General features: G+C 37.2%; 1 protein-coding gene across 4 annotated transcripts in view; it reads right to left on the bottom strand.

The window, feature by feature from the left end:
- NFATC1 (nuclear factor of activated T cells 1) overlaps positions 1-15,831 on the bottom strand; it is a 133,586-nt gene that overhangs the window by 37,815 nt on the left and 79,940 nt on the right. For all 4 annotated transcript variants that reach the window (XM_087707341.1, XM_087707343.1, XM_087707340.1 and 1 more), the window contains exons 7-8: positions 11,160-11,215; positions 8,166-8,298 (exon numbers count right to left, since the gene is read on the bottom strand). In XM_087707341.1, coding sequence (XP_087563467.1) covers positions 8,166-8,298; positions 11,160-11,215 — 189 coding nt within the window. The remainder of the gene's footprint in view (positions 1-8,165; positions 8,299-11,159; positions 11,216-15,831) is intronic.

The following is a 15,831-nucleotide window of genomic DNA, read 5'->3' as shown; positions in this document are numbered from 1 at the left end:
AGTAATAGAAATCCATTAGAAAGACTGTTTAACCAAGCAACTACAATCTTGAACTGATGAAAATACTGAACTGCTTTTCCAGTTGAACTACAGTTTCAGTCATTAATCCAAACTGTGCAGAATAATGTCACGCATTTCCTAACAGTAACAAAATGACAGCCGTTTTTTGTTGTTAATTCACATCATTCCTGAAATATTTTACTTTTCACCAAAGAGAAAAAAAACAACTAAAAATGCCAAGAACAGCAAATTACTAATCCGAATCCTCTTTATCTCATGTAGGAAAATTTATTTATATATTGAGTTTTTAAAAACTTTGATATTATAAAAAGATAATCACTTACTCACAAAAGTAATGTGATATTCACAATCAAGTATTTTAATTTGACTTCACATCTCCTTATAGCAGCTTTTCCCAATCAAAATATTATTTAGATATGCAGACTTCAACTTCCAGAAATCTCAATACTGGCTATCCTGCTTGAAATATTTTGGGAAGTACAACAAATCTACTTATGCCCAGACCTATCTAAATTGGAAATCCTAAAGAAGAATATTACCTACATTTTGGCTCTCAAGATCCAATGAATCTACAACAAAGAATTATATACAGTAAAAGAACCAATAAAAATACCTTTAGCATAGAACATCTGCTGCACGTATCATTGGAAAAATTATCACACAACCATCCATAAGAAAAACATTTATTTTTAAAAAAGAGGAATCAGTCAACAACAACAACAACAATCTCCTGTTCATATCACTTAAATGCCACCTGGCAATCAGCAAAAGTGAATCATTTTCAGCCAAATCTAATTGAAAGCAATCTATAAATTGTTGCATAACCTTCTGCCAACCTTTACATCTGTGCGGATTACCAGTGACAGTAGTTCTTAAACTATCTTAAATTATAAATGTATAGCCTGTGCTTAAAGCCTGCTACCTTCCAAAGTAGTACAATTGGCAGAACTTATTACATCAAATAAAAATCCCCTGCATAATTTACATGCCAGAAATGTCATCTTCCATATGTAGAAAATACATTAACAGACTACAGACACATTTTTAGAAGCCATACATCTGCAATCTTCATTTAAGAAAAAAATGAAAGTCAGTTGCAAATCATTTCTGTTCAGGTAATCATAGACACTCTGAATTGTTGATCCTGACACTAGTGTTACTATCTGATTTTAAAACACTGTAAACACATAAAATGTCTTAATACCACATGGTCTCAAGCACCTGGTCAATACTTAATAACCATCTAAAACAGTAGTTTAGCAACTTGAGCACCTGTGGACTTCAACTGGTTGGGGAATTCTGGGAGTTCATAAGTCCATAAGTCTTAAACAAGAGGCAACTGGATTTTATGGATTTTCTTTGAAGATGTTTTGCTTCTCATTCAAGAACCTTCTTTAGCTCTGGCTGAATAGTGGAGAATGGAAATATTTATACTCCTTTCAGACAGCTGGTCATTTGCATTCTTTTAGTGAGTTGTTAAAGCCACCTGGAAGTTTATCTGTGTCATCAGGGTCACCTGAGTGGTGCAAATAGGTGAGGAGCAGAGGTGGGTTCCTACCAGTTCGCACCTATTCGGTAGAACCGGTTCGTCAAATCTACCGGACCGGTTAGAAGAGGTTCCACCAGTGGACCCGGAAAGCAGGCCACACCTACAGAAGAGGTTCCAAATTTTTTTGAAACCGACCACTGCTAAAGGGTTAGGGGTGCAAGGATCTTGTAACTTGACAGCTTTAAGACTTGCATGCTTCAATGCCAGAGTTCCTGAGCCAACGTGACTGGAGGAGGAATTCTGGGAGTTGAAGTCCACAAGTCTTAAAGCTGTCAGGTTTGAATACCCCTAGTTTTTTTTTTCTAAAGGGTTAGGGGTGCAAGGATCTTGCAACTTGACAGCTTTAAGACTTGCATGCTTCAATGCCAGAGTTTCCGAATAGCTATTTGGACCGACTTAAGTACTAATTCACAATTTCATATCTTGTCACATGGGCGGCAAGCCACTCCCATCTGGTCACATGGGTGGCAAACCACTCCCACAAAGGAGACCACACCCACAGAGTAGGTTCGAACAATTTTTGAAGCCCACCACTGGTGAGGAGCCTTCTTGGAACTATTGAAAGGACTGTGTTGTAGATTGGAGATAGATGATGTTGTATTCCTCCCCCTTCTGTTGAGAGATGGCAGTTCTGTTTTGACTAGTCCTGATTGGTTTGTTCTCCTATGTTGTGCCATGCGTTTATGAAGTGGTTGTTTTGTTTCTCCAATGTACAGATCTGCACATGGCTCACTGCATTGTACTGCATATACCATGTTACTCAGTTTGTGTCTGGGTGCTTTAGCCTTGGGATGGACAAGCTTCTGCCTTAGGGTATTCTTGGGGAAGATATCCAATTGCTTTGCACTCTTATCATTTTTACAATTTTTGTAAGATTATTCTCCTGCCACCTGACAGGAAATTCTGCTGACCCAGAAATTTTAAAGAATTTGCTCAACTTTTCATGAATATTTTAAGTTAAATCTCGCCAGGAGATTAATAGTAAAAAATGGAGAAGGTTATTACAACAAAGGGAGTAAGCACACTGTATTTCAGATTCATTATTTTTCCCTAATTCAGCTTACCCAACAATGAAACTTCCAGATATGCTTTGCCTACATCTTGTTGTAGTTCCCAGTCGGCCCACAAGGGAATTATGTGAAGTACAATCCAATGAATCTGGAAGTTATCAGTTGGAAAGGCTGTCCTACTTTAGGCTACCAAAATTGTGCTGGTTTAGAAAATGAAATTTAGTGGGTGGAGGCAGGATGCGAAAAAGTCTCTTAAATGTCATCACTAGAGAACTATCACTGCAAATAGTCAAGAGATAATTATAGTTACAAAACAGGAAGTTGAGCTCAATGCTGACAAAATTGACTTCTGATTGCTATTTTCAGAAGCATCCTCAGAATAATGATGACTTTCTTTCTACAACGCAGAAAGTTACCTCTAAAAATTAAAAGGTCAGGTTCAACTTTATAAATGTGATCCCCTTTTACTTTTGCATGCCCACGCATGCTAAATGTAGTTGAAATTTCAGTTTCACAAAGGATGACATGCCAAATGACATGATTATTTAAGCTTTGGGAGAGGGATTGTTATTAGCTGAAATTAAAATGCATGGTTGCCTATTATTTTATATTTTCTAAGGGTGGAAATCTTAGTGGGAAACTAGATTATCCGGACAACAAAATGCTAAACCTAAACAGTCATTCAGTACTGAGCCAAGGTTGGCTCAGTACTGAATGACTGTTTAGGTTTGTGGTTAGGGTGCAATACTGCAGGCCACTTCAGCTGACTGTTATCTGCAGTTCAGCGGTTCTAATCTCACTGGCTCAAGGTTGACTCAGCCTTCCATCCTTCCGAGGTGGGTGAAATGAGGACCCAGACTGTGGGGGCAATATGCTGACTCTGTAAACCGCTTAGAGAGAGCTGAAAGCCCTATGAAGCGGTATATAAGTCTAACTGCTATTGCTATTGCTATTACTTTTCAACTGAAATCAGTGTCTGTAGACTGTATCAGGCCAAGTAGGTGCTGTTTCCTTCTTCAGGTCCTCTGAAATAATATGTCATTAGGCAGAACAGGGGGATCCAATAGTTGAAATACAGCTCAATCATGATTGTAGAGAATGACCTTCAAGTGTTACCATCTCTGTGATTCAGCCACTATCCTCCATTCCCTTCTGAACTTACAGTAGAGGTAACTGAGCCTTTGGGAGTAGTATTATAACAAAAATGATAAACAAAACCTTTCATTCTAAATATATAAATAATATTTCTTGCTACAATGGAAATAGATTGGGATTTATTCTCAATATTATGATTGAGAATATTATGATTATGGTGCTTTTTCAAAAGGCAACTGGACTTTGTTTTTCTTTGAAGACGTTTCGCTTTTCATCCAAGAACCTTCTTTGGTTATGACTGAGGACAGAAGAACTGAAGCCAGAACTGAAGAATTTCCTTGGATGAGAAACAAAACGCCTTCAAGGAAAAACAAAATGCAGTTGCCTTTTGAAAAAACACCTTTGGGACAACCATGACTTGGATGACAGAGAATCTCCATAGACATTATGATTAAATAGGATCATATGGAGAAAAGTCAGTAGGAACAAAACAGGTGAGAAAATCACACACACAGAGCATGGGAAATTGTTTCTAGTTATGTCTATTTATTGGCATTAACACATCACATTTTGTATATAAATACTGTATATGACTAGTTGAGCTTGCCTAAACTCAAGTAACATAGATTGTATCTAAAAAATTCAGATGGGCAGCATCTTGCTTCGTTTTTAACATGACTTTTGCTAATCTCCAAGAGATCTTTGAGGTTTTAACTGTAATAATTGTAACTTTGTTCTTCAGTAGAAAACTATTATAACATTTGCTGTATCTTGGGTCAATTGCTTTGATGCTTCATGCATCACTTCATGAATTTTTATAACCATCATTGAGGTGGTCTGGTGGTAAGTAGTATAATGCTGGCATAAGACCAGAATATCAAATGGAAGAATGAGACTCTTAAGTATTTAGTAAAAATGGATACTGACAGACAAGATTACAAATAACTGAAAAAGAAAGTATTGTTATCTGGAAAAATATATTTGGCACTCTTCTCACTGTCAATCATGTGGTTGGCACAGGATTTAAAGCAGAATGAGTGGTTTTACTTGGCTCTAAATATGAGTTTTAAAACAGATGTTGGTTGCAAAAGACGTTTTAAAAATCAGGAATCAACCTACCTTCACATTCGTGAAATTTTAAAAGTGAACGATCTAGTGTGACTCATTATTATAGTAGCAATTCATATCAAAATGATTGCATTAAAATCAAGCATTAAGAAGGGATACTGCTGCCTGTTCTTCTAGCCAGTCTGGAGAAAATAACTTTGTAGTTCTACTCTTCAGCTCTTCATCCAGGTCTACAATTGTGGGACTGAATCTACTTTTTGTCATATTGAAATCAATGCCAGAAGAGTAAGGGAGAGGTTTCTGCTGCATATAGTAACAATACTATTAACACCATGATGAAGGGAGCAACCCTCCCTCCCAAATGGGGCTTCCCAAAGCTGTAAATCAGCTTTGCTAAACTATATCTCTAAAAGTGTGGTGTAAACTCTCAGAATTCCTCACCACTCTGGGCAAGAATCATCCCAACAAGGAATTCTGTGATAAAGAAGTGCAGTAGCACATCTGGAAGGACTATATTTGTGGTTTAAGCTTGGATCAATGGAAAGGAGTGATCTGCATTGTATGGGTAAACAGCAAAGGAAGAATTTATATTGTTCCTCCAGAAAACAGAGGTGTCGAGTGGAAAAAAATATTTTACAAAGCTCATTAGATTTCAAAATAAAATCTTGGTGTCTCAATATTATATTACAAATTTTTATTTTCTATAAAGCAGTGCTTCTAAGTCAGGGGTTCCCAAGCCCTGGGTCACAGCCCACTACCAGGTTGCAACCTGTTTCAAACTTCTTGGATGAGAAGTGAAATGTCTTCAAAGAAAAACCAGAAAGTCCAGTTGCCACTAGAAAAAAGCACCTTTGAGACAACCATGACTTGGATGACTGAGAATCTCCATAGACATTCGGGCAGCTTACAATACGAAAAATTACTTATAACAGTAACTTTCACTAAAGCAGTTTTCTTCTGTCCTGTTGATAAGTACACTCTTTTATTTAATTTGCTTTTATATAGTGGACTCTTGATTTACTCAAATAGTGGGGAAATTGAGTATCCATTAAAGCACAACATCCAAATAAGATTTCATGCATATGTATTTTATGTATTTCATGCATGTGTGAACCTGCAAACGAGGTTGTGATTTGATTTGATTTAATTTATTCAATTTAGGTTCCACCTGATTCCAAACTGATTCTGAGAGGTGGTATAATAAAACCAAACAAAATATAAAATACACATAATACAATATGATAACAAATACATAAGGGAATAAAAAAAATGATTTACACATTTCCAGAAGCACAGGAACCCAAGCAGAGACTTTTTTAAAAAAAATTGGCTCATTGGTGCTGCAAAGATCCAGATGCCCACTGGATGGGACAAACAACGTATTGAAAACTCGAATTCTTTGTTCCATCCATCTAGTGTTCATATGAAGTTTTGCAGCCCTGATTCTGACAGTCTTGGTACCTTATTTCCACAATGATATACTGGTGCAGCAAACTATAAAAGTTTCTTTGATTTGCAGAATTGAAAGAATAAATAAAACCTGATATACTGAGAACAAAACTCAGTACAAACACTGTGTGGGATATGCAAGAACCACTAAACCATCCCTAAGCCTCAAAAATAGTAATTGTTCCACTGTAACTTTTCAGCCAGAATTTGTGAAGCTGGATCAACAATATGGTAACTCTTTGGCTAGTACTGTATAATAAACTTTACACTGCATTCTGGATTTCTGCACACATTTGCACATGTACATAAAAAACTATTTATGTTTACATATCACAATGTATTTGGGTGAAATAAGATATATTACTGGGGCATCTGTCCTCAAAGAAAAGGACCTGACTATTTAGTTGCGTTCTTTTGCTCCCATCAATGAGCTAAGCTTTTGTGTAGGAAAAGATGATATACAAATGATTTCCAAAAGGTAAAGTTATGTATAGTTTTTATTCTTACTGTTGGTCAAATTTTGCTAATATAACCAACTCCTCTCTCACACACAAATGTAAGTATAAAATTCCTGAGAAAGTAATAGAAATTTTATTTATTTATTGAATTTTTATGCTGCCGATGTTACTGATACGTGAAAATTACTCAGGTACTTATTTCTAACATCAGTTCTTATGATACAGCTTTTTAAAGATACATATGCCAAACATACGTTCTTTTCCAATACAGCATACATATTCTATTTCTGTGCACTATTTTTCTGAACTGTGTTTTTTCAATTCTCTCCCTTGCAAACAAGTGAGAATTTTTCAAAAGTTTTTGACCATGGAAATGTAGATGCAAGTAGATTTTATTCAATGCTATAGTCCTTGAAATGAATAGAGGCTATTCTGACAAATCTCATAAACCTATTATCTTAAAAAATGCACAAAGGATTTTTTAATGGCTTAAGGCAGGAACAAAAAGAACTGTACTGCACGAATCACCATGTGTGAGATTCTGTTTAAAATATTGGTGCTGTCATCCCCGAGACAATGGATTCTGAGTAAATAGCTGACAACTTGGGTTTGTGGGATAATGACAGAATAGCTTTTATTGTAACCAATCATTGAACTCTGGGGACATTTACTTTTATGGTTTCTGCAGCTTTGGGGGAAGATTGAATTGAACTCTTAGACCAGGATCAGTAACCAGCAGCTTATGGGCTGCAAATAGCCTCAACTTGAAGTTTGTCTAATTCACTAAATATACTTTAGTTGACTTTTCTCCTTAGGATGCTGAAAATACTTCCTGCCAGTAACTGATAGAGAAAATTACAAGGCAGCATGTTCATATAACTAACCTCTTTTTTTTCTCTGGGCAACATGATTGATTGATGTCTGGTTTTTTTAAGCAGGCATGGGAAAACTGTGTCTTCAGTATATTTTCAACTCCCCCAAAGTCCCAACCTCCAAGGTTATTAGTCACAGAACAGCAACAGCAATAGAACTTAGATTTATATACCGCTTCAGAGTGCTTTACAGCCCTCTCTAAGCAGTTTACAGAGTCAGCATATGGTCCCCAACAATCTGGGTCCTCATTTTTACCGATCTCAGAAAGAAGGAAGGCTGAGTCAACCTTGAGCCACTCAGAATCGAACTCTTGGAGTGAGCAGTGAGCTAGGCTGCAGTACTGCATTGGAGCATTATCAGAATCTTATTTAATGAGACTAACAAATATTGGATGTTAGTAGATGTATATATCTGCAAGGAGATAGAACTTTTATTAAGTTTTTCATATGTCTACTGCAAAGGCTATTCCACAATTTGTACAGAAAGACGCTTTTCTTGATTCTATTCTGCCACTGAATGTTTGGTTTTTATTTTCAACTTTAAACTTTGCTGCAAATTTTAAAATAAAACACACAAAAATTATTTCATGCCACTTAAAATTTATTTATTTCATGCTGCTTAAAATTAGAAATAAATTGTTACCATTAGCAGGAAGATAGGTGAAAAGTTGGTACTGGCTTCTCTTTCTCTTTCCATTGCAGACATAGAAATTGACTTGGACAGGACTTGTAATTCTCTGATTGCGGAATGGTGGAATCTCAGCAACTAATAAAGTCTAAAAAGGGGATAAAAGTATGTTAGCGGTGAATCACAGTTAAAGAACATTTGAATCAGAAGAATAAAGCAAACAAATGCTCCGGAAGGCACTGAAAAAGGTAAATAACCTTGCCTTAAGAATACTGCAACATAAGATTAGTCCTCTAATCATTACCATTTTTTGAGGGCATATCCTCCTAAAAAAACTCCTGTCATGCAGCTGGTGTACTGCTGAGACAGGCTAAAGTTTGATCAAATAATCCAACAAGAAAGATCTTCTATGGGAAAAATAACATCCTGAGATTAAATTGGGTTGGAAACCTGTTGAGCTTCTACTCAGTATCAGACCCAACCTCCCATCAGACTGAGGTCTTTGGAATTCCATGGCCATAGTTACTATGGCTGTCAGGGTGCACTATGCAGCTTCTTCTGCAACCTTTCTTTTTCTTATGCTATTTTCAGAATGTAGTATAGGCCTTGTAGAAGACCATGTAAGACTTCCATGAGCTTGACAATCCTCATAGAATTTGTGCAGAAAAGTAAAGGAGGTGGATACAGAAGTGATCTTAAAGGCTTTCTCCAAACCCAACAGCAATGATGAGCCCTACTGTAGGCAGGGCCCTTGGTAGTACAGCTCCAGAGTTGTGACTGCAACTCCTACATGGCTCCTCAGTACTGAAATGGTGCTTGTTTCATTTTTGCTTGATGCTCCAGAACTAGAAACCTTTGGGATCCCTCTTTCATCCACCCCTCTTCTCCCCTATATCATCTCATCTATTTTGACATGGCAGAACCTCGATACATTTGGCTACTCTGGTGGTGGCAGTTCTGGTGCTTTCTTGCATGTAATTGTTTAAAAAGAATGGAGGCGGGTTTATTGTCAATCGACTTATTTTAACTGCTCAGAGAATGCCAGGCACGCTGGTTTCTCCACTCTGAATCCACTGCCACCTCCCACTGCAGGTCTAGAGAAGAAGGCAGGATCAGTACCAGCCTCACTGCAGAGATGTGGGAAATAGTAGGCTGTGAGAGCATTATTATTATTATTATTATTATTATTATTATTATTATTATTGTTGTTATTATTATACAATTGTACCACAGCGGCCAGTTGTTTCGCCGGATTTGGCATTGGTTACTAGTCGGGCCCCACCCAGGGGCCTAGGACGTCGTAACGTATTTTCGTAATATGCGTGCAGATCCAAGCAGTGCGGCCTTTTGCATTTGACTGATGATGATTTTGTCAATTTTTAACTGTTTTAAATGTAATTCCAGTGCTTTTGGAATAGCACCCAGTGTGCCGATTACCACTGGAATTACCACTGCTGGTTTGTGCCATAGTCGTTGAATTTCAATTTTTAAGTCCTGGTATTTTGCGATTTTTTCACATTCCTTCTCATCGACCCTGCTATCACCTGGTATTGCAATGTTTATGATTGTAACCTTGTTTTTCTCAACCAGTGTGATGTCTGGTGTATTATGCGCCAGTATTTTGTCCGTTTGTATGCGAAAATCCCACAAGATCTTGACCATCTGATTTTTGGTGACTTTTTCAGGCTGATGTTCCCACCAGTTTGTTGCTGTTTTAATATTATAAGTTTTGCACAAATTCCAATGGATCATTTGTGCTACTGAATTGTGCCGCAATTTATAATCAGTCTGCACAATTTTTTACAGCAGCTGAGTAGGTGATCAACAGTTTCATCAGCTTCTTTGCAAAGTCTGCATTTGGCATCATCAGAGGATTTTTCGATTTTGGCCTTAATGGCATTTGTGCGGATAGCTTGTTCTTGCACAGCCAGGATTAGTGACTCTGTTTCTTTCTTTAATGTACCTGCTGTTAACCATAACCAAGTTTTTTCACTGTCCACTTTATCTTTTATTTTTTCCAGAAATTGGCCATGCAATGCTTTGTATTATTATTATTATTATCATCATCACAACAGAATTGTATCACAGCGGCCAGTTGTTTCGCCGGATTTGGCATTGGCTACTAGTCGGGCCCCACCCAGGGGTCTAGGACGTCGTAATGTATTTTCGTAATATGCGTGCAGATCCAAGCAGTGCGACTTTTTGCATTTGACTGATGGTGATTTTGTCTATTTTTAACTGTTTTAAATGGAATTCCAGTGCTAATACAATAATAACAATAACAACAACAACAATAATAAATCCCATCTCAAAAACAGAAGCACACCAACAGAATGGTGTGGAAGAGCTCTTAGCTTAGTATTTAGATTTTCATAGTGGATACAAGAAAACGTGCACCTAGCATTAAAAGGCATGCCAGTTCCATCCATTCCAGAAGTTAGTGGCTTGATAGGCTGTCCTCCATACATTTGTCTACTATCCTTTTTAAGCCACCCAAATTAACTATTCCAGCTATGACTGTCCTATTTACAATGGTCTTTGCTCTGGCCCTATTTAAAACTTGGCTGTTTCCAGAACCAGGTTAGTGTGGGTGATGAATCCCATATGTATATTCTATTTTTAAACAAGACTGTTGTTGTTTTTTTCTGAGTTTTGATTTTTTTCTTTATTTTTATTGTACCTTAATCATTGAATTTGTAAGTCACTGAGAATCAGAACAGATTAGGGAGACATCTACATTTCATAAATGAATAAATGATTGATTACCATTCCGTTTAGTTATACCTTACATTTAGCTTTATTGTGAGAAAAAAATGTAATTAAATGAGACAAATACATATGATTGCTTGAACTGAAATAGGTTATTTTTAAAAACCCAACTTCATCTTAAAATTTATGCATGATTTACATATAATTAATACAATAATAAAATAAAGTGAAGAAAATGCACAGATATACACGTCCAGAAAAGCAGCACAGTATTTTTCAAAAGGCAAAAGAGGCACTTACTGGCTTACACAACTCTCTGTCAGTTTTGGCTTCCATTTCCCACACATGATGACCATCTAAAGATAAGGACATAAAAGATCCAAATTAATGTGCTTAGTGCACAATAAATCACACAAATAAAAGGGAGGGCTCCCCTTTTAAGATATCTTTATTATGCAGACATGATATTCAAGATGAGTTCAGTTTTGTAGTGAATAAAGAAATAAGCACTTCTATTTAAAGAAGTTTGAGGAAGGGAAAGGAACGGTTTATCCACTGATTCTGCTTCCATAGCCAAAGACCTGATTCAGTCCCCAATGAATGCTCTTTCTTTTTGTCTAATTGGGTAGAGTTGCCTAATTTATGAAAACCTTCTATCAAAAGAAGTAGGGTCTCTTCCTACTTGTGATAGGTAATCTCACTGCAAAGTAATTATCATCCACTAACTTTTAATTTTTTTTAAAAAATGTGCATTTTATAAAATACAACAAAATGCAGTGGTTTGTTTGATTTTATCTATTCCTATTCATATCAGCGTTCAATTGCAACTGCAGTTTATATTGTGTCGAATAGAAAGTTTTTAGAAACTTTCTATTAGAAACTTGTCAACATGACAGCATGGCTACCTGAGGAATTCTGGGAATTGAAGTACATAAGTCTTAAAGCTGCCAAGTTTGGAAACCCCTGATATATAGAGAGGATAAGAATCAGGTTATTGAGTAAGGTAAACATGAAGTGTCTGTGTTGTACATGAACCCTCAACTGGTTCTGAAGGTCAGAAGTTCCACATGAAAGATATGTTATCATCATAGCTTCTGGGGCAAATGTTGATGAAATCTCAAAGTTTGGTTGAGGCCAACTGTGCTAAAGACACTTGACCAGTGAAAAATTTAATGTGTTCTTGGGCTTTTGATATTAATAGAATGCCTTGGAAAGGCTAACTGGGTATAGTTAGCAAAAGTATATTCCAGCCATGCCCTTTTCTGGCTTAATTTTTAATTCTTTCTTCCCACATTTTATTGTGGTAACTACATTGTGGATTCAAGCTAGGGGAAGCCAGGTCAAATAGCAGTCTGTGGCCAGTCATGATTGCACATCTTAATTGATTTCTTTAGGTTATTATGATGATTAAAAATGGGAAAAATACTTTCTGGCCTAAGACTGAATGAAAATGCTCTGGGTAGAATATTCTAAATTGATATCCATTTGTCTTTCTGTCACCTTTATAAATGAGCAACAGAACGTTTAAGATTTGGTATATTTAATCTGTTCTGAAAAAGAGGAATTGCTATGTTCCATTTTCTAGTTTTTAAGTTGGTAAAGCGTATATGGGAAAGTACATTTTAAGAATAACTTAAGTTTTTTAAAAAGTCCAAAAGTAGGGGCGATATTGAGTGTGCTCGGCAATCTGAAAGAAGCAAGCGTTACTGCTGCTGTATTACGAAATTCCCCTGAGACTCTCCAGACTTTCTCTATTACAGAAAAGAAGGGGGAAAATAAATTACTTAATAAGAATAAATCTCATTTAACAAAAGCAGAATAAATCAGTTATGGTGCTTTGAGTCAGTTGGTGCCTATATGGACAATTCCATGCAGTTTCTTGGCAACAATTCTGAAGTGGTTTGCCAGTACTTTCTGGGACTAGGAGACAATGGCTGGCCAGAAATCATCCAGCTGTTTTTCATGCCTAAGGAGGATTAGAACTCACTATCTCCCACTCCTAATCCAGAGCCTTTAACTGAAAAAGTTAAGAGAGAAAAGGGGTGGGGTGAGGAGAGGAGGGGTGGAGAGAGGAGAAAGAGAGGAGAAGAAAGGAAAATCAGACAATTCCTCATGTTACGTCTGGTGAACCAAAAGGGAAATCTCTACACCCACAGACTGGGATCCATTCCAAGAGAGAAATCCTAGATCATTACACCAACAACTCTACAGTAAACATGTTTTGTAAGTGTATATGAATCAACCTGCTTGTTTTTAAGAAAAGACGCAGGAATGGATGAAATAATTTTTAGGAGTCTCAAAATGCTAAAAAGACTTTCTTATCCTGAGGAAAAAAAGTTTTAGGCCAGTACAATATTTGCCAGTTATCCTATCCAAGTATGCAAGATGCCGTCTCTCGTCAGACTGTGCTAGAAAAGTGAGGAGTGATACGCCACAAAAGTTTCCATTGTAAAGCTGCCACATCTGCATCAGCCTGGCTGACTCACAGCTGAAGGCAACTCCCTGCCTGGCTGAAATCCAATGAAAGTACACCAGAGCAATTTATACCTTTCCAAAATGCAAATAATTCAAATTACAGACATAACATAAAGTTGAAACAGACACATTTCAGGCATTCCCTGTTTGAACTGAACTTACTGAAGGGTTTCTTCCCAAATGTTGCTTATTATATATGTAGAAAATGCCAATAAAGCAAAAAGTAGCAAATCTTTCATCTCTCCTCATCACCTATTTCACCCCTTCAAAAACAAAACAAACCCCCCCAAAAAACCTGTAAGCAGGTTGGGGAGGAGGGAGAGAGTGTGAAAAATCCTCTGATTTTGGTGAGTACTGTTGTTTTATTTTCTGTATGGTTGGAGTAAAATATTTACTTCTTTAAAATCTGATGCACGATTGTTTTAGTTTTGTGTTAATTTAAGATTGGGGTCCAGAAGTTGAAATGGCAAATGCACAACTTATTTCTAAACACAAGCATGCTATCAAAATAAGATGTCTTTTAAAAAGAAAAAAAAAAGGGATCTTCGCCTATTGTTTGTGTCTAACTGCTGAAATTAATGCCAGATTCTGCACAGGAGATTCAGTCCTAAGGTTATGTCCATCCAGGGAATAAAGAGATCCAGTGCTGACACTTCTGAAGCTGTTCATTAGCTTCTTCTCTTACCTAAGGGAAACAGGCTAACTAAACAGAGGCACAGCCTTCCTGTTTATACAGCTGAAGGCAAGGTGGGGGAAAATCCCAGAACAAGTTAAATTCACAAATATAAACTGAAGCTTTCCCTTCATTTTAACAGGGTCTGAAATACAATTAATGAGAGAGATTAAGAGTGGCTTCTCACATTCACTTCCTATACTGAAGTCCCCACATTTTTTTTTCTAAGTGGGCTTTGTTTCGCACCATACAAATCCAAAGGGCTTAACAGAGGGTGTTTTTCTAAAATTCTGGAGTGGCTTTCATTTTGGCAGCCTACCAGAAAAAAGCCATAATTAACTCCTTCAAACATGCACTTCAGTGTGCTGCCAGAGAAGAGTTCTGGCTCGTGTGTGTGCATCCTCACATCTAATAGGAACTGTTTCCCAGAAAAACCAAACACCAACACAACTTTTCTCATTAGGATGCGGATAAAAATATTCCTGTAGGACAGAAGTGACTCAGTTATCATTCAAGGATATGGGGTGTTTCACGCGGGGGGGGGGGGGAGATTTGGCACTGAGAATGGTGGCAGGGAGTTTTGCACCCCTATTTCATTACTTCGTAGGCTGGTTTTGAATGGCTAAAAATAAAAGCAAAGTTCCAGAATGGAATGTCTCAGCTCTGAATAGGTCTTTGTAATTCACTCTGTATCCACCATTCTCTGCAGTTAAAAAGGAAACTCTCGGCAGAAGCAAAAAATAAAAATAAAAATCTAAAATCATCAGGGAATTCCCTGCACTGAGTCACAGGAACGGCTTCCCCACCACACCCATTGAGAAGATTTCCACAGAAAAAGCCACTGGAGGCTTGTTCTAACACAGCAGCAAAAGAACTAAAAGGTGTTTTGTGAAATCTCATCGTCCTGGTTATTTCTAGGCAGCATTTCTATTAGGGGATATTCCATTCAGTATTTTTTCTTCATATCAATTAAAATCTCAATAGTATTATGGGAGAAATTTAACTAGAAATAGATTGACTTCTTAATGAATGATTAGGCTTCACTTATACCTCAGCGTATTTTGTGTGATAAACTGCATGCCTTCCATCTTGTATGTTTGATGGTCATATTTAAGGCTAAGCCACAACTCGGAAAAGTGTCTCCAAGGGGTGAAATTCAACAGGTTCTGGAGAACCAGAAGCAGAAATTCAGCAGATTCTGGAGAACCGGAAGGAGGAATTTTGAGGAGAACCGGAAAATATCACCTCTGGCTGGCCCCAGAGTGGGGTGGGAATGGAGATTTTGCAGTATCCTTTCTCTGCCATGCCCACCAAGCCATGCCCACAGAGCCAGTTGTAAAAAAAAAATTGAATTTCACCACTGGTCTCTCTCTATAAACAAGTTTGGAACTGAAACCCAGGGAATGCTCTCAGAATTGCAATATCTGGTTTTCTTTTCTCCAGGGTGCAAGAATTTCATGAGTGTTAATAGCTTTTGACTTTAAACAGAATTACAGAATCAAATGCACTTTTGAAATCTATCTGGGTATTTAGTTTGGCTAGAAGGATGATTCAGTGCACATATATCTTCCCTAAGGGGTTGACTCTATTCAGATAGACAAAGCTGCTTAATTCGACAAGGGGGCATATATGCCAACCTTCATCAACCGGATGTTGTTCCCCCCCACTTCAGATATGTGTTAAACTATAACCATATCATCACCATGAGTTGGCTGGCATTATGAAAATCATAATCCAATATATGGTAAGAAACCTAGGTTGTATATATCGGACCTGTGATTTTACTCCAATGCTAACAAGAATGTCATGCTATATAAAATTTAT

Source organism: Thamnophis sirtalis, unplaced genomic scaffold (assembly GCF_051295495.1).
Source record: "Thamnophis sirtalis isolate CommonGarterSnake01/CBP01778 unplaced genomic scaffold, rThaSir2_p1.2 scaffold_2, whole genome shotgun sequence".
NCBI classification, from domain to species: domain Eukaryota; kingdom Metazoa; phylum Chordata; class Lepidosauria; order Squamata; family Natricidae; genus Thamnophis; species Thamnophis sirtalis.
Note: the sequence above shows the minus strand (reverse complement) of the source record. Positions and strands in the feature narration are given on the sequence as shown.